The sequence below is a fragment of the Neolamprologus brichardi genome, chromosome 12, assembly GCF_056152115.1.
Source record: "Neolamprologus brichardi isolate AB-2024 chromosome 12, ASM5615211v1, whole genome shotgun sequence".
Classification (NCBI taxonomy): domain Eukaryota; kingdom Metazoa; phylum Chordata; class Actinopteri; order Cichliformes; family Cichlidae; genus Neolamprologus; species Neolamprologus brichardi.
This window is the reverse complement of record NC_142115.1, coordinates 12700892-12723988: the sequence shown is the minus strand read 5'-3', so window position 1 is coordinate 12723988 and position 23097 is coordinate 12700892. Positions and strand designations below refer to the sequence as shown.

At 39.6% G+C, this 23097-nt stretch overlaps 1 protein-coding gene across 1 annotated transcript in view; it reads right to left on the bottom strand.

The window, feature by feature from the left end:
* slc15a4 (solute carrier family 15 member 4) overlaps positions 1 to 23097 on the bottom strand; it is a 29883-nt gene that overhangs the window by 3448 nt on the left and 3338 nt on the right. The window contains exons 3-8 of the mRNA XM_006803132.3: positions 22285 to 22577; positions 21542 to 21680; positions 21242 to 21322; positions 17470 to 17650; positions 14407 to 14565; positions 8273 to 8431 (exon numbers count right to left, since the gene is read on the bottom strand). Of these exons, the coding sequence (XP_006803195.2) occupies positions 8273 to 8431; positions 14407 to 14565; positions 17470 to 17650; positions 21242 to 21322; positions 21542 to 21680; positions 22285 to 22577 (1012 nt within the window). The remainder of the gene's footprint in view (positions 1 to 8272; positions 8432 to 14406; positions 14566 to 17469; positions 17651 to 21241; positions 21323 to 21541; positions 21681 to 22284; positions 22578 to 23097) is intronic.

The following is a 23097-nucleotide window of genomic DNA, read 5'->3' as shown; positions in this document are numbered from 1 at the left end:
AACAATATAAATATATTAACAATATTAAACACAGACATAGCAAACATAACAAAATCAGGTAAATCTAATTTTAATACCACACAAATATTTGACTTTTTAATCGATTACTGAAGATGTCATTCTCCTTCTCTACCTTAGCTATCATAAATGTTAGGGACTTTGGCCATAACCACTTGCATGTGTGCTCTGTGATATTACCACGAAATATCAACGTGTGTCAAACCGACCAGACTTCTGTGTTGAAAATCACATGAGAGCTGGGTTTAAGACTGTGACCCAGACACCAAACCACAGTTTTCACTTGAAGAGTTAACAATTTCCACGGCTGTCACAGTCAGAGCCTTTTCCTTTTCTCTATCACTCATATCGTTGCCCCATGAATTCAGCCGTCACGTTGAGGTTGACGTATTGTGGCATCTGAAGGAAGATATTAAGCGGAGAGAAACCTAACTGTGGTGCATGCCAATGTAAGACAGCTCACAATGCTTTGTTTACCCATTCTACTTGCTAGATTCACAGACTCCCTGTGACTCCACTCCACAAACTGAAATTCAAGTTGAAAGTTGCACTGGAGGAGATCCAGCGCACGTTACCAAGGCACAAGTGCAAGACGACAGAACAGAACTTACAGTGATCTCCAAAGAACAGCTACACTGAAGGCAGTCCAGAGACACTCGGCGAGTGAGCTGCCAAATTTAAATCAGGTGAGGTTTTAAGGGCGGATCGCACAGTGCGTTCCAGGCGACTGAGTGACTGCTGAATGTTCTGCACCAACTAAAATGCTGTCGTGCTCACACAGCCAGTTAAATGGCTGTGTAACTTAACTTTTCTAGAAATCATTGAAAATTAGCACACTTCCTTTAAGGATGTTCATTGATTTCAGCCTGGCCTCAAGTCTTAGATCAACTGCCGTCGGTCCTTACTGCTCACTAAAAATGTAAAAAAAAAAAGGGTTATGGAGGACAGGCAGTCAAACATATGGGTGCTTTGAGAATACTGGAGGGCAAGATGACTTAACAAATGCACACATAAATCTGTCCATCTGACCCGCCATAATTTATAAATAATAATGAACAAATGAACAGCTGTGACTTACAAAAAAATGCCAGTTTTACATAAAAAGGTTTTTACAGAAAAGCCACAACTCACTGCAGAGGTGCGATCCACAGCTTCAAGTTCCTTCTAATCAAAGAGCAGAATTTGTGGCAGAGCTCATCAGATCACACCCTGCACATTGTGCAAATACAGATGGCCATATTCCCACTCGCTGTGCTGTACGCACGTTCTTGTGGATAATTAGACATTAAGGCGAACAAAGCAGCGCTGCTACGATAGGATACATCCCTCAGGAGCGACTCCTCGTCAATGCCCTGTGCACTGGGCTGTTTCTATAGCTTGAAACCTTTGATCAAGGAACAAAGACGCAGCTGATGACTTTGACCCGGGCTGAAGTTTTAGCTTATTTTGTGATGTCATCTTAATCTGGTCAAGGGTGTAAATTGTGAGAAATAGATCAAAAACCAAGACAGTGTTTAAATAATTCATGAAGATGAAAAAACAATGTGTTTGACAGCAGGGCATGAAAGGAGAGGGGTTAGCGCGGTGAAGGTACTTAGATTTTCAATCGATAATTCACAGATGGTAAACAAAGAAGAGTCTGCTGCGGTAGTCTTAATTCACAAAGCAGTATCACATAAAGTAATATAGCATACAAATGATGTATGGGAACACATATACATGCTCAATAGTAATAACAAGAGTGTTTACTAAAATATGACCCATTTAATGTAGGATATAGACCATAGAAAAATAAGTGCAAGGTTTACAGAAACATATTGAGCAACCTCTGAGTTTGCTCTCGGGTGCTCGGCCTGCAACAAACCAAGATTTTACTAAAGTTTCCTTCAATTTAAAGTAAAAAAAATCAAAAACCAAACCCTTAAAGTAGCTTTAATAATATTCTAACAGATGACTGGATCACAAACTTTGTCCTAGTTTTGCAAATCTACCTCTTAACTACCAGAATGAAAACTGCAGCTGGTAAAAAAGTAACATCCAATTTTTTGGAGCAGTACTGAAAACAGTGCAAGGTTTTCAAACAGTATCAGTGCCAGCATGATGCGACCTATTGTTTTCGAACATATGTTTACGGTTTTCAAAGTATTTAATCAATTGTTGGGAGAAAAAATATGCCCAAAAGTTCTCCCGTTGAAATGGGTGGGAGGGCTAGAATGTGCCAACTGAATGACAGCTTGGAAGAAGCTGCAAAATTCTTAAAATGTGCTTTAACCATCAATTTATCACCAAATTGAGGTGAACTCAGTTTTCTTTTAAATGATATCTTCTTTATACCCAATACAGTATTTTTATCTGTAGGCATCTAAGAGGATTGCCATCTACTTGCCCACTAAAGGTCAATCATAATTTTTCATCTTTTGTCTCACTCCTCTGAGCACATTTTTAACACTAATCAAAAGATCAAGCACAACTTTGTCCAAGGAGATTGCTATCCTATTTTTACCCTAGTGTGACTGAACCACAGCACGAAGGCACAGGTGTGTGTTGGCTTTTAAAAGTAAAGCCCTTGGATTATTACTGGAAATGCAGTATGCTTTAAAATCTGCTAAGTTTTCAATATAAAAACACTCACTGGTCAACAAGCACTTTGCTACTGGGATTCTTTTATGTTTACTTCAACAAATTTCACTTACTGACTCCAAATCTGAAAAATGTTTTGATCTCAAACATCACGTTTTTTAAGTTATAGTATTCCAAATGTTGGACAACTAAGATGAACGGACAGAAACGACGATGCATTTCAGCATTTAAGAACAAACTCGGATCTCCCGAAAAGTGAAGCCAAAATTAAGGAAGGTGTTTTCGTTGGTCCTGAAATCCCTGAACTGATACTTGACAACGACTTCCAAAGGACACTGAAGCTAACTGAAGCAGCACAATGTGAATCATTCACACAGGTTATCCAGAGTTTTCTTGGAAATCAAAGAGCAGAAAATTATGCTGAGGTTGTGGAAACATGCTGAAAGTACACCAGCTAAAAAAATGTCACTGAAGATGCACTTTTCACATTCTCATCTCAACTTTTTTCCCACCAAATCTGGGCAATGTCAGCGATGAAAACAGGGAAAGATTTTAATGAGATATAAAAAGTGACGGAAAATTGGTATCAAGGAAAATTTAATCTAAGCACCACGTGTCACCACTGTTGTTTCTTGGATGTGCAGTACAAGTGCAAAAGCAAGTGCCTCAAACATTTTTGAGCTGGTCTTGTTTTATTTGAGCTGCCAGAAATATTCTTAGACACAGATCTCATATAATATCAGTGTAATAAATAGATAAACTGGTATAAAGTTCCTAGTAGCAAACAAAAAATGTGTTTTGTAGTATTTATAGCCTGAGTTTCAAAAGTCTTGTAGTAATTATAGGCATAAAAACATCCAATTACTTGCTGGCAAACGCTTTGACCCTTCAGCTTTTTTTGCCAATCTTTTAAGCTACAAGCAACAATCAGCAAAGTCCGACAGCCAGCAACACTAAAGACTCTAGAGGCGTCTAACGGGAACCATCAGTTTCTTAATGGAGGAAGGAAAAAAAAACCTTAAACCCTAACCTGCACCACACAATGCAACAGAACAGGCAGGAGCAACAACCCCACTTCATAAAAATCCCATCGTTTAGCTAAATCTTAAATTACATTCAAGCTCCACCCCTCCCCAGGGCCCACTTGGCTGCAAAGCACTTTTGAAAAATATGGAAAACTAATTACAGCAGCACAAGACCAAACAAGGACATACTTAGAAAAAGCACGCATTAATAAAGCTGATAAACATTTGACAGATGTATGAAAATTAAATTCAAAGCGAGGTAGTGAGGGGAGCAAAAAGAGCAGTACTGCTGATACACTTGTTACTAAAATGTTGCCATGTTTAGAGGATCTGTTTGGCAGCTCTGAGTTAGTAAATTTCAAGGTTGTGATTAGGCTGAATGCCGCAAACAGGAAGGGGTCACCCGTCCAATACTGGAGCGTTGTAAACTTGTGGGATAATTTACCTGCAAGTGGGCTTGAGGAGACCTTGTGAGTCGAAATGAAATGGGTCAATATCAATTTAATGTTTGAAAATGGATCAATTGATCCAGACCTTCGGTATTATAACCCAACATTTTAATGCTCCAGTGACTTCAATGCCATCCTCAGCCTGAGAATGAAATCGGGGGAAAGAATCGATGCATGTTTGCTTCAGCAATAAATATTATTTTCTGCAGCTCTGCCAGCTTGGAAGACTTCATGATTGATCCTGAGGTTTTTAAATTGCTACAACAGGCTAACCATATGTATGGGCCCCCTATTACCTCTGGCGTGTATACAGACCTATACAGTCCTTTCAGACAGAGTTTATGTTAAATTCTAAAGATCTGACACTAGAGGCTTCTATTAACACCCTGACATTTCACGCAGCCCGGCCCAACAGGATGTGCGAACGTCAGCTCGCTGTGAATATCTGAACACGTGCCAGACATCTGACATAACATCAGCCAGGACTTGAATGCTGGTAAAAGAAAAGGCCATTTCCTGTCACGTGACTACAGAAATTCACAGAAACCATTCACTAACAGTGAATAAAACCTACACAAAAGGGAAGGGGAATTAAATGCAAGTGCCATTATCTAAAGACAAAAGCCTTCTCTTGTGTAAAGGATAACATTGCATAGAGCATAAAGGCTGATGCTTGACTGACTTAGCATGAGAATAAAAGTAGCTGTAGTGTTTTTATACCAGACCTATAAAAATACCAATGAGAGAATGTGATGGATGACTACTCAACCAGATGTAACTACGGTGGAATACAATTTGTTGTGAGATTTAAGGGATCAATAATTTCAACATGAGCTTGAAATGTTTCAAGTTTGAGATCTTAAACGTTGCACAAAGCACTCTGCCGAACACTGCCGTGTCCTTCAGTTGCGCACACACAGGGTCATTCACCCCAAGAACAAGAGCAGGTTTTGTACCCATCTAAATATACCAGACATAAGGATTATCACACACAGAAAACAAACAAACAAAGAAGAACATCTAAAAACTAAAGACTCATCTGCAGTGGCATTGACGTTTGAGCTGCACAAGTGAAGAGAAGCTCACTCAGCAAAATAGGTCATAACTGGGCAGAAAATTAAAAAGATAATAGAAAATTTTCAATGACTGGCTCTTTGCTGACTCTGTCCAAATGAGGCAGGCTCCGTGAGGAAAAATGTTGCCCATCCCAGTGTTGGAGCATGCACGAGACTGCAGATTCCTTCTTAAGATGAGCAATAGAATGACTTACATATCATTTAAGCCATTTAAATCTTGGACGAGTGCTATTACTATCTCTGTGATGCAGAAAATTACTGGAAATAAAAAGGGAACTACACCACTATTCAAAAAACAAATATAATTTAAAATTTTAAAACCATACGCTTACAGTGTTGTCAGAAAGTCCTTTGTAAACACATTTTACTTGCTAATTGTATTTTAGTGAATATAAAGAGGCTTATGTGCTCCCTTAGTTTCTAAGACTTTTACACAATAACTGACCAGTAAATGGACTGGTTTATATATAGTGCCTTTCTACTTATTTACCCTTAAACATTTATTCATACAGTGCTATGGCGAGGTGCACTGTCCCATCATTCACACTCAGGCATCAGGTGCAAGTTGGGGGTCAATATCTTGCCTGAGAATATCCCGATCAGTGAGTGGTAGTCGACCCCTTCTAACATCTGAGCCACGGGCACGGGTCTGGTAACGCTAGTAGCTGGGCTAAACACACTCTGGCCTGATGACCACCATCCATGTTCAGTGCAATTACCGCTTAAACAAAACATTTTCGGGATCACAGCTTACACACATTTACTTTGTAGAACACTTTGCCAAAATCATAAGAAGTCCCTGATGAGATAAAGAAGGGACATAAAAGATAATCATCTGGGAAGGGTTACAAAGCTATTTAGGAGGCTCTCAAACTCCACAGCTCAACGACCCACAGCAACAAAGATTACTGGAACAAGAGCTAACAGTGGGAATTGCCAAACCTCTTAAAACTTCCCAAGGGCAAGTCTCAACAGATGTAAGAAATGACAAGTCTCTGTCACCTCAACAAATGTCTATTTTTGACTCCACAAATAAAACACACTGGGCAAAAATGATGCTCTTGCGCTTACAGAAATATTGTGATGGCACATCACAACCAAAAGCAATAATTGGATTTCACAAATGCTTCTATAATATGTTTCAAACCTATTTCAATGTGAGAATTAAGGAGTTGCAAACAGATATATCCTTTAACCACAGTTACAAGTAATATTCTCAGTACCACAGTCTTTCTGTTTCAGTCTGCTGATGGTAACAGGGATGCACAATGAGATTTAGGTGCAAGTTTGCAAACCTTTTGTCACAATGCAAATGTGTCCACACATTCATACTGGATACACTATTTTTCTGGCATGCTTTCTCACATAAGAAGCTGTGTTTACGCAGGTTTAACCTTTAGTTTTAAAAAAAATATATGTGATACAGTTTAGGTTAGGGGGGGAAAAAAAAGAAGTAAATATGAGGTTGAATACTTTGTTATGCTACTGCACTGTGCAGTTATATTACAGCCACTGTACCTTCTTAGTTAAAGCTTTAGGTGTCTAATTAATGGTCATCTAAGGTTTTGGTACCTTCTTTGATCTTGTCTTTTAAAAATGTGAAAACACAAATCAGCCATGATCTTCCCTGACTTCTTTACCAAACCGAAAGTTTGAGTCTCGAAAACAAGGAGAAAGCTGAATTCTCTCTGTGACATTTTACCTACACTGACTAACAGAGGCTTGTGCAGAGAAGGGGGATGATAGAGCTACAGCATGACAGGAGGGCTGAGCATCTACCAGTGTGATGCCAAACTAGCAGCGCCATCTCCATGTAATGCTCGAGGGACAGCTTTACTTAAGAGGAACAGGCCTATGTAATCAGACCCCCAGCCTGTGATTAATGCTGCTGTCTGTCTTCAGGCCTGTGCAGGTCAGTAAAGCTCAGCACAGCTCACCCAAGACGCTGTTTACCGCACGCCATGTTGCCCGCAGCCATGGAAATAAGCTGAATCTTTTCCACGTAGAGAGCCAGGAGATGTGGAAAAAAGCTAGCATCCAACAAAATGTGAAAAACAGCCACAATAACAAACAGCATAAACCCTGACTGTACGTAATGCCTAAGCTTTGTGCCGTATGTCTTTAATCAGTGGCCAGGAGGATGTTTTGTTCCATTTCTGCAGTTCACCTTCTTTTTTTGGAAAGCAAAGGGAGTCTTACGGGCAGAACAACTTTAGCTTACCTTCCCCTCAAGTTATGCACGGCTGAGAAAAGGATGGATATATGAGGCATAGAGCTAACATCATCAGAAGTACCTCCCTACCTGTCGGTACACTGTATTAATGAGCTATTAGGTGTTTGTGGATAAACAATTTACAGTGTTGGCTTATTTACCGCATGCTCAGGGAAAAGTGCATCTGGGTGGGAGCCTCTACTCGCTGGGAGTCCATCCATCTGCTGCCACCGCCACACTATTCATTCTAGCACTCGGACAGATTTACACAAACCTTTTGTCGTTAGTCTGACATGTCTATTTATAATGTGAAACACTCTTAAAACAAGAGACCTGTGCAGGGTGTTGCCCCCTCCTTTCTGTGTATAATTTACAAAGTCTTTAAGTGGATTTTAAATTAGCTCAAGCTTTTGAACATTCTTAAGGTATGTTCCTGGAAGATTAATTTCAGGCAGTCTGAATCGATGCCTCTCTTGTGGTTTTATACCTAAAGTCGATGTGGGAATACAATAGTATGTGGTCTAGCACTGGGTACCTAACAGGATGCTTGGCAAAAGAGGTGACAGGTGACTTACGGATAGCGCTGAGAATCACGTCACTACTGTGTGTTTTGATAATGATGAAGTGATGAGAACAGGTTGAAAAGAAAGCCAGCTTTTATTTCAAGTTTAAGCACAAGTGCTTGAAGTCTTCGCCTTTGTGGTAGCTTCACCTACACCAGATGGTTCCAGGACCACATTTTTCAATAATACAAAAACACGCACAGACATATGTGTGCGCTTACACTTCCACAAACATACAGGTGCACGCACACACGTGCTATCAGCTTCAGTCGAGTTCTCTACCTCTTGATCACCGTACGTGTGACGTACCTGCCAAATTGGAATTATCATAAGCTAAAATATCTCTTACCAAAGTCTCTATGGGATGACATCCAGCCAATTGACTTGAGGGAGACAATAGCCAGCAATCCGGAGCCCACAAAGGATCCAATCCCAGAGAAGAAAAAGAAAAGCCCCATGATGGCACTCTGCATGGACTTGGGGGCTGCAGAATAGGCAAACTCCAGGCCTGCAATAAAGATGAAAACACATACGTAGAAATATATATGATTAAATGTTAATGTAATGCAGCTTTATAGTTTATATGGCACAACATGTAATGAAATATGACAAAAGCTGCCACTGATGATGTAATGTAACTTGGAATTCACTGCTACTTAGACACAGGATTTAACCTAAACACGTTCTGAATAAATCTTCAGTCTGAGATACCGGAGCAACAAGGTAACATAATTTACTTGGATACGAGCAGTGTGATAAATAATAATATGTGGAAATCTAAGTCTTTCCCGACTAAGATTAATGCTTCTTCACTTTCAATGTCATCTTCCGATGCATCTCTGGACCACTTTAAATTACATTTGGGGAAATGGGCAAACTTGCACAGAAGCATATATGGCAAGCAGGATTGGTAGAGAAAACAATATTGTGTTGGTATGTCTAACAAAAAACTGTTCTTTTAGTCCCCAGATTTCACATCATTTCAATTGAATGTCCTTCCTCAGAGACCCCAGAATATTGCACAGTTTGTGCAAAACCCAGAGACAGCCTCTTGGTTTTAGACACATGTTTTTCTGGATTGTAAACTGTGGTAACGCCACTGATATAACAGCTTATCTGACTCACGATCTATTACAATTTACATGTTATTGCCCATAAAAGTAACCAGTACCCACTAGGTGATCAATGCGTTTAGGTTTAATCAAAGATCAATACTGTAGGAAGAGTAGTGATTTTTGTTACTTCTAGTGGACAGACAGACAACTAAAAACATCAGGCATGCTGGTGTACATTTTATGGGCGGAGTAACATTTCAATCCCAACTCTTTGCGTATTTATCCATCTGTGTAAAATAATTTTGTTTTTGTTTTTTGGGTGAGTTTTGTTGACTGTTCACTTGTTAATTGCAAAAGAATTCCTTGGCAGCTCATTTCCTATTGTGGCACTGGACTGTGGTGTTTGTAAGTACTAAATAATTTGTGGAAGACAAATTATTCAGTATTTACTGTGTGATGGAAAAAAAACAGACCAGAGGGGGGAAAAAAGAGCAAGAAACTTTCGAGAAAGAGAGAGGAGTATGGGAGAAATCTGTGTGTCCTCTGCCTAAAACATTCTGTCTTGCTGCAAGCTGACATTGATAATTTCATGGCACCTCAAACATAGGAGGCCCTATAGCTACATCTGTCAGAAGAGATTAGGGACTTGTGCTTATGTGTGCCTTTTAACATCCTTGGAGGGTAACATTGTGCAAATTAACGTGATGAACAGTTTCTTGACAGATACCTGCGATATTTCTAAGAAATAAAGAAAGAAAGAAAGAGAAAGACTGCAGAGGGATCCTTTTAGAATAAAAAGTCAAAGATAGATGTGGCAAACATTATCACTGGGTATGCATGAAAATAACCTATATAACCTAAATGCCTCACCTGCTTTCAGGGAGTGTTGAATGACAAGTTTAATTTTAATAAGGAACACAAAAACACTCAGAAGGGGAATACATATGTACATATCTAATGTATACATTGTTTTCTATTCCCAAGGTCAGAGGTTTTTTTTATGGTTTAGAAAGTAACATAAGCCTTCTACTTTTTTCATAAGAAAAAAAACATGTTTAAAAATACTGCGGGCACTATTTTCTTTTCTTTCACGAGAGGGTTTTGCATTTTCTTACCACCCTAAAGCAGACGAACTTGAGTGGCATATGTGGAAAGCATTACCCATTGCCGTACAAGACTGGGGACTGCAGTCAGAAAGTTTGATAGCACCAGAGGTTTTACACAGATTTATTCAAACAGAAGATGACTAAGGGGAAATATTCCTCTTTACCAGACACATGCCACAATTCTGTCAGACATTTTGTCTTGAACTAAGCCCTGTGGGATGGAGAGAGAGAGGGGAGAGCAAGTTTATTTTAAGGATCCCTATAGCTTTGTCAAATCTCGGATTTGACTTTCATAGGGACTCTCTTTATGCAAGTTCCAGTGTTTTATAGAAGCCTTATGGATTTCCGCTCAAGGGTTATATAATACCCAAGATCATTAAACAGATTTCAGTTTCCAGAGATTTTTAAAGATGACAAATGTTTTCTGAGGGAACTGGACTGACCAGATATTCCTTCAAGTCCTAAATATTAATGGTCTCATTTTCACTCTTAAGTAAGAAATAAAGAATGTACTACACCGAGACCACACAATACGTTGTAGGACATTTCATAGTAGTAGGAGAATGACTCAATCATGCCTAGAGGGATTAACAAAGTTGAATCACTAAGATAATTTGATGCCAGAGGCAATGACTGCAAGAGAAAGTAAGCAAAAAAAATACAGATTCCAATTAGATAGATAAGCAGAATGCGAGGTATATTGCCCTATTTTGTATGTCTGCATGCTAAAGGATAAAAATGGCCCACAGCTACTACTCCGTTCAACGCAAAACAACTTCATAAAGAATTTCACATTTAGTGCATTTCTTACAAACACAAACAGCATTAAAGCAAATCCCCACATTATTGTATTACTGGGGCAATATGCTCTCCCCAAAGCTGTTAATGAAAAGGCATTTACTCTTCACACCAGGGCTCGCAAGAAATGAAATGACTCTCATTTCTCGCGAGTTTCTTACTGAGCAGTTTTGAGGCGATACCTGGAAAATGATCATGAACAAGACTGTAGCTGTTGTTTGAACTCTGACCCGCCTTGATCCAATGCAATTCTTTTCTTTTTCGTCGCTTTTGCAAACATAAATGACAGGAAACGTATTTCTCTGAGAAAAATAAATAAATAAATGAAACACTTGAAATTTGAAGCAAAAAAAATTTGCGGGGAGAAAAAAAAATACGGTTGAATTGTTTTCTTAGAATCGTCTTGTCTCGACTACATAATGTTCACAAACAATCTCAGCCACTGTAACATTTTCTACGCTGACAAAGAGGAATGTAATTACAAAGCCTTACCAGTATTAGTTTAACGTATTTGCTGCTTCTTACTGGACAAATGTTAGAGCTGGATGAAAAGTTAAGAGCCTATTTAAAATATTACAAATTAGAGGTGCAAATATTACTCTGATTTAATGTGAAAAGCAATCCACGCTACAGATACTACACGACAGACCCAGTGAGATAACCTGTTATATTATGTCATCTTAAATGTAAATGAATGTAAATCTGCAGTACAATCCTTCTAAAAGTGCAATTTGATAAGAAGAAATCTTAATAGGATGTTTAAGAGCCGTTTTCTGCTTCTTTGGTGTATATACGCAGATGTAAATGTCAGATCTATCAAACTGCTGGACTGATAATTAAACTTTAATTTGCTATGGTGTAACACATCCTTATTAACAGCGTGTCAGCTGTGAAAGCTAACTAAGTGAATATGTGTCAGTGCAATTTGTTAGTATTATCTCTCTTGAGCCGTCCCTTCTTTGTAGAAGGGAAAAGGCCCAATGTAAGAGTCATTGCATATGATGGCGCATATCTAAAAATTAGGGGTGCAACGATACACAAAATTCACGGTTCGGTTCGGTTCGATACTTTGGTGTCACGGTTCGATATTTTTTCGATACAAAAAAAATGTTCATGCCTTTTTATTAATTTGTCATTTATTAAATTTTCACAGCACATTCTGCACCACCTCTCTGTGCGTTCATCATTTGTTTGAAGCCAGCTCACCTCCTGCAACCACTTGTCCGAGAATACGCGCTTTTTTTGTGGTTCGGACTCCTGACATTTCTTTGGAGGTGGAGGAACACCAAAGTAATTGCTTAAAGGAGCTTCTTCGACATCTTTAAGAGTTCTAAACAAATGTCTGTCGTCCTCCAGAAAATCTTATGTATGCAAACACGCGTTGCAACTTCTTATCTTGTGCGCGTTTTTTATTTTGACAGCGAATGCGCACCTGCGGACCACTTATGTGCAGCCCTGGTTATTTAGCTCGTCATATTGCAGCCACAGAAATTCTTTTGTCCATGAAACCATAAAGCTGCACTTTCTTTTTGCCTTATAGTCTGATTTGTCATAACTTTTCCGTTTTGTGGTAAGCTTTTCTTTGGCTGTCACGTCTTCACCCTGACCTGTCTTATTTGGCTCAGCAGAACTAAAATATATATCCTGCTGCTTTTACACATGCACTAACATAACGCTCAGCGATTCTCTGCGCGATCAACCTCTCACGTGTTTAAGCTGCAGGAGATTTCACTTGTCATGTTTGCATAGTAAGCTAACGATTGATAAGATGATGTCAGAGGAATTGGTGCAAATTATCATCACTCACCAATCAGTGCTGTCGCTCTCTATACACAGTTCACGCGATTGCAAAGTGAAAGCAAAAAACAAGCGCAAATTCAAACGCGATTTCAATATGTCACATATTGACAGTGGCTCACCGATGCCAATGACATAATTACACAGCTACATTTCCGAAAGAATGCAAAAGCATTGACATATATTTTTCCTTCCTACGATAGCCCGACGGGCAGGGCAGGGCAGCCCGACTGGAAAAATCGCTAGCCCCGGGACGTCGGGCTAGCGATTTAGCGAGCCCTGTATCTGATTGAGGAATCACTCATCTTTGGAAAAGAGAGTTTACTACAGAGAAATGGCTCTTTCCAAAATAAAAGCTAAACTATACGCTTCTTCTGGGCTATATTCTCAGCAGCATATTAAACATATCAGGTCCCCATAAGGAGAATCATGTGCTAACGGCTGTCTAAATGACTCGGGTAAAGTTTGTAGCATGCATGCTTGTTTTTGTCTGCTTCCACTTGTCTTTGCACTAGGATGATGTCGGAGTAAATGTGCAGTCATATTGGTTGTGTTCCCACTAGTGCTGTCAGCGTTAATCTGAAATGACGTTAAGGTCACAACACGGCAAATCTCCGTTAACGAGCTACCGCAGATCGCCTCATGAGTGGGGCTGGAAGACGTCAACACATTAACGAGCTAACTGCGCTAACACACTAGTTCCCACCAATTGAGCATTGCTGGCACATCCAACATACTGTTTTACTTTTGTCCATGACACGCTTACCTTCAGGGTCATACGTCACATGAAAACCAAAATAGTTCCAAACGCCAGATCTGAATGAGGGTGGGGGAGGTTCAATTTGCCATGTTGCAAGGAGCTTAACTTCTGTCTAGCTAGCTTGCCCTGCGCTCAGTGAATCTGTGTTCGACTACTCCGCCTAGGCTGCACTGTCGAGCGCAGATCCACTGAGCGCTCAACACAGACAGCATCGTCAGAAGGAAAGTTGATAAAATAAATTAAAAATGTTGTATCGTTCGATACATATGCGTACCGAACCGAAAGCACTGTATCGAACGGTTCGATATCGATACGAGTATCGTTGCACCCCTACTAAAAATGTCAGCTTACCCACACTATTAAACATTAAAGGTGAAAGCTTTATATCACGCTCCACCTTGCACTGCGATTACAAATATAACCTTGGGGCTAATCGTGTATATACAGTATCTGTAGATTTATGCATCTCGCCATCTCCTCTATCTGTTTCAAGAGCACTGGACGTAAAATGAAAGCTTTGCTTTTTCCTCCCTGTTTGTTAAAAAACAGTTACTGTATCCACACCTTATTTGGAAAAAGCTCCGTTACTTAACAATGTCTTGCAGTAGTGTGATAAAATCGGGATAATCAATTATCAATTGATGTTGTGGGCTATTTACTCTGGAGTATGGACTGCAACCCACAAACACATTAAGCTGGTGCCGGATGGCAATAAATCAAACAAATTGTTCAAAAAGGATTTACACATTAGTCTTCACTGCATTGTGCTTACAGGAATAGGCACAATGGGTTTTAGCCCCCAATCTATTCTGAATGTTCAAAGGGAAAAGCTGATCAACTCAAAGTACAAGTCTCTTACTCTGGAGAAGGATGTGACATTTTTACATTTGTTTACCTGATCGCACTATTAAATGAAAGCGTTTAGCATTTATTTGAAAACTTCACAGAGGATGTCAACTGGCTGTACCTGCAATGCTGGCAAATATTTCGCTGATTCCAATCAGCACGTACTGAGGGATCTGCCACCATATGGCCAAATCTGCCGCGTGGTAGATGACGCTCCCAAGCATCTGGTCAATGGTACCATTGGATTTGACGATCTCCAGGCGCTTTGTCTCCAAAATACCTGATGGGGTGGACCCAGAAAACAGTGCAAGGAAGAACAATTAACTAAGGGGAAAGCAAAAAAAAAAAGAAAGACCTAAAATTTATTACACACACACCATATATATTTAGCATGGGTAATTTGAAAAGGCTTACATATTTTGGAAAAGATACTTTAAAGCTCGTCACACCAACATACAGCAAGAAGCTGCCAGACTTAGAGTTTTCAACATTGAACAGTCCATTAAGGATTTAGCTAATTTTAAGGCTAGCCTACACTTCATTAAGATCACATCTGCACGCTTCTATATTCTGGCAGCTGGTAATGGGACGGTGGAGATGATTCAATAATAAGAACCAGGCAGTTGTCATCAACTGCCGCTGCTTCCTAAAAGCTTTATTCGATAGCTATTATCATGTAACCAGCGGCTATTTCCAGATAACTCCCAGAGACAGCCTCCTATCATAACTGCACTTAATGCTATATTTGAGAGGAGTTGTAGCCTTGTAATCCGGATATCCTATAATACCAGCTGTCCATCTCGAACAGCACGGCCACTGAGCTGCCCTGAGCAAGTCGCACACTATAAACGCACACATCTCTGCTCCCCCACCCACCCTAACTAAATATCACACAACAGACAACCCAGCGTGATCCCTGGAAACTCTGCTCCAGCTTTTCTGGGGGAAAAAAAAAAAAAAAGGAGAAAGAGGGCAAGAAAGAGTGAGAGAGAAATGCTTTGGGTGCAATAGCCATTGAGCTTTAACCAAATGAGATCAGACATAAAGTGAGAAAAGTGAGACAGCATGCGAAAAAACAAACAAACAAAAAAACAACAGAAAAAACAATGTCAGCATGGTTTTTGAGTGCTGGTCAGCATGTGGCCAAAGTCTGGGAGTGTTGTACATAAATGATCAGAAACAGTCCACTGTCTACTTAGCAGCATGCCTTCAGTAGTCCCTTTTCACTGCATGGGTAGTCCACCTGTCCTTGTACCACGTGTGTCAGCACAAACAGCTTCACCGTGTAAAATACTGCTGCACCAATCCAGACAAATACACAACAAGATGAAAGAGATGCCACCGCCGAGGAGCAGCGGTGTGGCGTGCCGACAGTGTCATGTGTGACAACTATCTAGTCTGTGGATAAAAGGTGCCACACTTGGACATTCACAGCTATCCATCTGTCAGTCTTTGAACTTCATGATTTTAGCTTGTGGACCGCTACAGATAAGCACCGAGTAAAGTCAACTTAGAATGCAGCTCGAAATGTAATAACAGTGTAAGGCAGCTCCCAGGAGTCAGTGTGCGTAACTGAACGAATGTGAGTCGAGTCAGTTCTGGGGATAAACGGTGCACAGGCTCTGCAAATTACTGCTGTCTGAATAATTATTCAAATAAGCTGCAGATGCAATATCATTATACTGCATCTCAGTAATTCACTTTACAAAGCATATTACTGTAAAACTTTGACAGAGTCCTCCGATTTGTCTCCTGGAATCCAGGTCAGAAATTTGTCGTACACGAGTTGTGTACTCATCTGTCCATTTCCCCACCATAAACACATTCTCTCCACTCCCAGAACTCAAAACAGCCTTCTGCAATATTCTGAGTTTATTTTGCCTGAATTTAACTGCAAGTGCTGCACTTTATTTCAGTAAGTTGAATGGAAAAGCAAACAGCTAACCAGCTTTGGAACATGAAAATGAAAATATTAGAAGGACCTTTACTTGTCAGAAACCTCACATCCTCTGATATTTAAACTGAAAAATAAACACTACAGATTTGGTTAATAATGATTCTACCGCATCAGGTTGATTGAAAAAGATTCGTTTGATGGTCTTACTCTGCCAAGACTAGAACATTTGAGGACTCTGCAGTCTTCTTTTTACACTCACTGTTTTGATGAGGTGAGCTTTAATTTATTAAGTTGCTGGGTTTTGGGGGTTTGTTGTGTTTTTTACACATTCTGCTATCAGATGACCATAAAGGAGCAAGAATGAACAAGTTTATCATATACGTGGAGATAAGATCAGTTTGTATAAACAGACGTAAAACATACCATAAAATAATCGTGACCTAATGTTATGACACTTCGGTCGTGTTTTGTTGAAAACTGTAGAATCGGCTTGCTTGTGATATATAAGGATACAAAGCATGCTTGTCGTGGAAACTGTTGTTAAGACAGTTCTACAGAGATTCCCTCACAATTATCCCCAACAACTGCTTTTTATTTTCATTAAGTGCATTATTCCCCATCTATAAAACCACACTAGTCAATATCTAAGGATCACTAATAGTAAAATATGTTCATTTTGCACATTTGCATTTCTGTGTAAGAAAAAGTGGAGCGTTTGTGGAATACAATGTAGACTGATTGGCTTTTCTTCCTGCCTTCATGCTCCAAACATTTTAGCCTGGATGCATCAGTGCAGCAGCAACCACTGACAGGCCTGGCTGAAGCTTTCGAAAACAATCTGCAGACTGGAAAAGAACACGACTGAGCACGGCTGGTGCAGTCACACAGGACTAAAGAGTTAGATGCCACAGCGCTCTCTATAAGCTACTGAGTGAGGGGGGACAATATCTGCTGCTTTTCCTTTGCCAGATAGAAAGTCATGGGATTCCGGAATAGACTATAAATCTGTGACAAACCATCTTTCGAGTCCCACATAAAGCAACACCAGAATAGCAATAAAAAAAAAAAAAGTTGATCATATTCAAGTCATGTCGGTGAAGCGGCTTTGTATTAAAGCCATGTTACCAAAAGTAATGAAAATATAGATGAAGTAGATGTGGCACTGGAACTGCTGATTGTATGTTCCATCTGCCACAGAAAATAACACCCAACTTTGCCTTTTTTCCTTTGTTGTGTTTGTCCTATTTAAGTGACATGTACAGAGAACTCGGCTGCGGGTGCACTCACCCGCTGCCACGGCCGAGCACATGACAAAGAACATCCCTACTGCGATCCTTTTCAGGGAGGAGGGCAGCAGGCCGCGCCGTTTCAGGATTGGGTCCACCACTTTGTCCTTCAGGGGAATCAGCATGATAATGAGCACTGCGTCAAACATGGTGAGCCAAGCAGGCGGAAAGCGGAACGTCATCTGGGGAATCCAGGGGGAGAAACATGGGATGAAAGAGAACAAAAGGCAAAAAAGTATGAAAACTACACAGTTCGCCAAATGTTTGCATTCACTGGAGTCTGTGCATCCTTCAGACTTGATACTGCTCTGGCACCCCCAGGTGGTCGAAAGCAAAACATGAAGCAATTTAAAAAACAAAACAAAACGTAAATAGCATCTATAGCACATGTGTCGAACTCCAGGCCTCGAGGGCCGGTGTCCTGCAGGTTTTAGATGTGTCCTTGATCCAACACAGCTGATTTAAATTGCTAAATGACCTCCTCAACATTTCTTGAAGTTCTGGAGAGGTCTGGTAATGAGCTAATTATTTTATTCAGGTGTGTTGACCCAGGGTGAGATCTAAAACCTGCAGGACACCGGCCCTTGAGGCCTGGAGTCCGACACCCCTGATCTATAGTAATGCAAGCAGGCAGTCAATACCGAATAAATATTCAGCTTATTATTCACAGCCGTAGCAGCAGCAGCACTAGTATTAATAGGATTCATAAGTTCTCTTTTTTACATTCCAATCTATTAAAGCTTAAATGTGAGACAAAATTGACAAAACTGATGCTGAATTATCACGATAAAGCGTAATCTTTGGAAGGAATAATTGCACTGTGTAAACAGACTGGATGACATATCAATCAAACAGAAAATCCACTATAAGCATACAAAGTATTTACAAGTTGAGGCAATATCTCACTGACTGAGCAGTGTAACAGTGCAGACTGCTGGAGCAGAGTTTTTTGTTTGTTTTGTTTTGTTTTGTGCAATTCAAATTCCAAGTGCCATCTGAGCTCCTGATGTGTCTCTGGTTTAACACTTCTGATAGGATCATTTATTCTCAAATTGAATTTCCATTTCTTAGAGCGACCGCTGGCAATCTGTACGCAGCTCCTTAGAGAGTGTTTTTCTCTCTTGTTTGTACATTATCATATTCAAAATGATAGGAAGTGCTAAATGAGACTTCTTCTTTGCCAAGACGAGGCTGGCATGAATGACTGAGGTGTCTCAGCAGGCCCAAATCTCAGTGTTTTTTTTTTTATTTTCTTCCCAAAAGAAAACCACACATACTGATTTAGCAATTTGGGAAATGATAAAGACTTATTGCAAGATTTATATTTTCTGCTGCTCTTTATCTTGAGAAAATTGGATAGTGCCACCATTTAGGGATCAAAAAGTATCCCATAAAAATATGGTTGCACATGGCAGGTTGTGAGCATTTTAGCCATTATTTCCCTAGACCACCTTTAGATCAGCATGAAACGAGATTTATTGAATGAATGCTTTTAATATATGCAATAATATTACATTTGTAATATGTATTCATTTGTGTCTGTTAAAAGGTAAAAGTTGGCTTGGGGTTAATGTGGGAGTCACAAAAGCAGTAAAATTACACTATTAGGTGTTTGTGAACACATTACATCCAATTATAATTTCAATAAGAATGCTCTGTTTTTCAGCTACAAGTACTGTTACATTTAAGGAGAGGAAGAGCCTTTAATCTTTCATAAATGATAGTATAGGATTCTTTTATCACGTGCTGTCATGAGGCACAGTAGATATACAACGTGGCTGTTTCTGAGAGCGCACAACTGTGTGAATTGCAATGGCCATTCATTTTGGGAGAAGCCACCACACGCTTCCAGCAAATGTCTGAAGCCTCTTTTGTGTACTCTACGCAGTTCTGCATTTTCAAACATGCACAGTAGTAGATACACAGAAAAACACTCCTCTCAGTAGTAGTAGTAACCCAGTGTTTGTGTTTATATTTGGACTGTGAATTGACAAAATAAATAAATAAAATAAAAATCTATTTGCTGTAAAACATCATGCATGGCTGATCATCATCACATTTTGGGCTTCAACTGGCTTTCACATGAATCCAATTTTGAGATTCAAGTTTTCAGATTTGCAACAATGATCCTGTGCGCATAAGCTCAAGGAACACATATTAATGTGTGACTCAAATTTCAGCATCTAAGCATTACGATCGTTTGCAAATATCACAGAATTTTCTTTACACCTTAAGATCAGAGTGAAGTTTGTACATGCGCCTGACATACTATTGAGATATTGAGAGATTTAAAAAAAAAAAAAAAAGTTTTTAAGAAATTAAAAAACAAATTTAAAAACAGAAGAACAATGGAACAAATAATTTTAGATCACTGCAAACCATTTCTGAGATAACTGCAGAAACATATACTTGATTACTATGTCCAAGTTGGTGTGAGACATTGGGGGGATTTCTAAACCATGTAATGAAGTTTCCTGCAGCTTCACTGCTCTAACCCTTATAATCTATTGTAACAGATTAGAGGGAAAAAAAGCTTATAGAAATATGTAATCTCTGCAGACGAATAATACATTGTTTATCCTCTGAACGAGTAACAGGGCATGAAGTATTGAATTTATTGTGGGTTACCATAAAAACAGTTTTAATTATAAAATGTGATTTTCAAATTCACATTTTAAAATTAGTAGTAGTTATAGTAGTATGGGTGCCATTTCTCCAAAGAGACAGTTTTTGTTCAGGTTGGCCACTGAAATGTGTCAGGTGAGACGAGACATCTATTCTCACTTCCCTTTTGATAATGACAAATGTCGAGGCCGGTAGCAGGAAGGGCCTAGTTCCATTTTTTCCTACCAGATAAACGGTGCACTTAGGAAAACTTTGTAGAAATGTAGTTCTTAAACACAGTTATAAACATGTTACACAAGTAAACAAAGCCATATAACATAGTTTCACGGTGTTCCAAGTCGAGTATTTTTGTGGCTTTTCAACAGCACTAGCTCAGACTGCGAGGTTTGCCGACAAGTGTTTCACTTCACAATTCTGTGAAGTCAGTACACTTCCCAATTACCTCAAGCATGCCTGTTCAGAAATATGAACAGACTTACTTCACTACACAAGCTGCTGTTACTACTCAAGTAACAGCAGCTTGATTTTCAGTCATCAAAGCACCGCAGCGCTCAACATCTAATCTGCTACGGTTGTCCTGATAGACAACTATTGGGCGTGTATCACATTGGCACAAATGCCTGAGCATTGGTTCCTCCATTCCTTGCTGGACCATTTACTGAATGTCACTCCACTGGTCCTTCCCCACTACCCAATTTTCTCTATTTTCTAGTGCCACTATAAGATGAAAACTTAAATTTGCCAAAATGAAAATAGACTCAGGCAAAGTGAGAGACAGGTATACCAGCAAAATTTGCCAAACAGAAACAGGTGGAGGCGCTGCTGTGGTCAGATACAATGCCAGCCAGTTGCTAATCTGTGAGGTATTAGTCTATGAAGTTCTCACTTAATCCCCGTTGCATTATCAGCCTTTGCTGCTGCCTCCAGCTGTTGTGTGTCAGTGGCCTACTGACTCCTTTAGTTTCAGCAGTAAAAAATATAGATCAAAACCACTTGTGAGAAAGCAGGCTAGAGCTGTTATGTTTAACTACAGAGAATTAGAGAACAGTTAAGAGTGCCACAGCACAAATCAAGTCAGAGCACACTGGCACTAAAATTGTTAATTAAACTCAAAAGAGGTGCAGGAGAGTGTCTCCACTTCAGTTTACCTTAGAGAAGTCAGAAGTGCTGTTTGGGGTCGTATCAGGAATCTTCAGATGGAGGCTCTGCAGGATGTACGTTGTCTGCATCTGTAATGCGAAAAGGAGATTAAAGTCTCAGCGTGAAGTCGTTCTCCACTTTGTGATCACCAGGGTGTCTGGTGCACACCATTCTTCTCCAGTTTTGACACAAACAATGTTTTACCCGATAATGTGTGCACATTATCTCTTGTGTTCTCACTTTGCATTTCTCATCATGCGCAATACTGTTTTAATGTTTGGATCTAACTTTATATCGGCTGATCTTACCTGAAAGTATACAGTCCAGTACGGAATAAGAGCAAAGAAAACCGGAAGGACCTTCACCAGTGCTTTGACTTCCTCTACTTTCTCTTCAGGAAATTTCCCTCCGTAAGTCACTTTGGCACTGTCCAGTAGTGCCGGTTTGCTGTTTCACAGGAAAAATTTAATAAACATAAACCTGATTGAAATTGTTTAAAAATACAGTGTAATTAATGGCATAAAGCAAAAATAAATCCAGAATAAACTAGAATTGGTGTGTGCTCTTTAAGTGGGAAATTAATCAGCCTTTTATGTGAATCTCTCGGCCTTTGACAACAGCACTTCTAGAGATATGAAAGAAACTTTTTTTCTAAAGCCTATAATCCCCATCTCTGGAGAAAATGTCTTAATAAGAAATTCTTGAAAGGCAGCAGGACTGCCCAACTTAAAATATTCAATGTCAAGTTTATGAGCTAATAGTGCTACTTTGGTTCAAAGTCAAGTATCCGCACTTCAGAATAACTTAACCACATGGAACGAAGATGAATGCCTGAACCAATGGGGGGGGGAAAAAAGAATTATACAGGTGGATCAAAGGAGGCTTTAACATAAAGCTCTACCAATAAAATAGAGCCATTTTATTCCACTGGTTCACAGTCACCATCCAACTAACGTCACTACACTACTTTAGGAAGCTGTCCCACTGAGACTGATCTGGGTGTGCTTTGTTTGAATATGTATTTAATTACTGTATGAAATGTCACTCTTACCGGAGCAGGTTTGGCTCCACTGGTTTCTGTGAACAGCAGGCAAAAGCCAGGATCTTGAACATGTCAGTAAAGGCACTTCCATCGGCGGGCTTGTTGATGAAAACCATACGTCCCAGGAGAAAGACCAGGAACGAGATCCCAAGGCACACAGTAGGAAGGATGTAGCCAACCTCAAAGCTAACGTTTTGCTGGATGTAGGCCACACCTCCCAGTGACAGGATGGCACCCAAGTTAATAGACCAGTAGAACCAGTTGAAAAATCTGCGAGTGGCCTCTGGTCCTCTGTCTTTAACCTGCGAGCACACAAAGCACAGGGTGACGTTTTTTCTTTTCTTTAATCCAAACATAAAGAGCGTGTAAGAAGAGTAAGTGTACTCTGAACTTTGCAACAGTGGTTTGTCATGAGTTTGTAAGTTAACTACCAGCATCTGATTGTTATAAAAAATAAGTGAAGTCACAAGTCCTCTGATATAAAAGATTAAGATTTCAAAGCCAAGAAACAGGGTTTAAATTGATTTAAACTATGGCTGCATGACTCAAAGCTATAACATATAGTACAAAGTACAGTTTGTATAAACCTAAAATGATCAAAAACACAACGGTGAACTGTCAATAACAAAGAGAAACAGTGATCACAAGCTGCATGAGTCAACACGTTTGACACATTTATAGTAAAATATACATAGCAATACTGTGCAAACTTTATAATAACTTTATCATTTTATCATCTCAGCTGAGTGAAATGAGCAGAACAATAGAAGCAACGTTTTCTTTATTCTCTATCTGCTTATTGTAGCTTTTAGCATTCTTTAA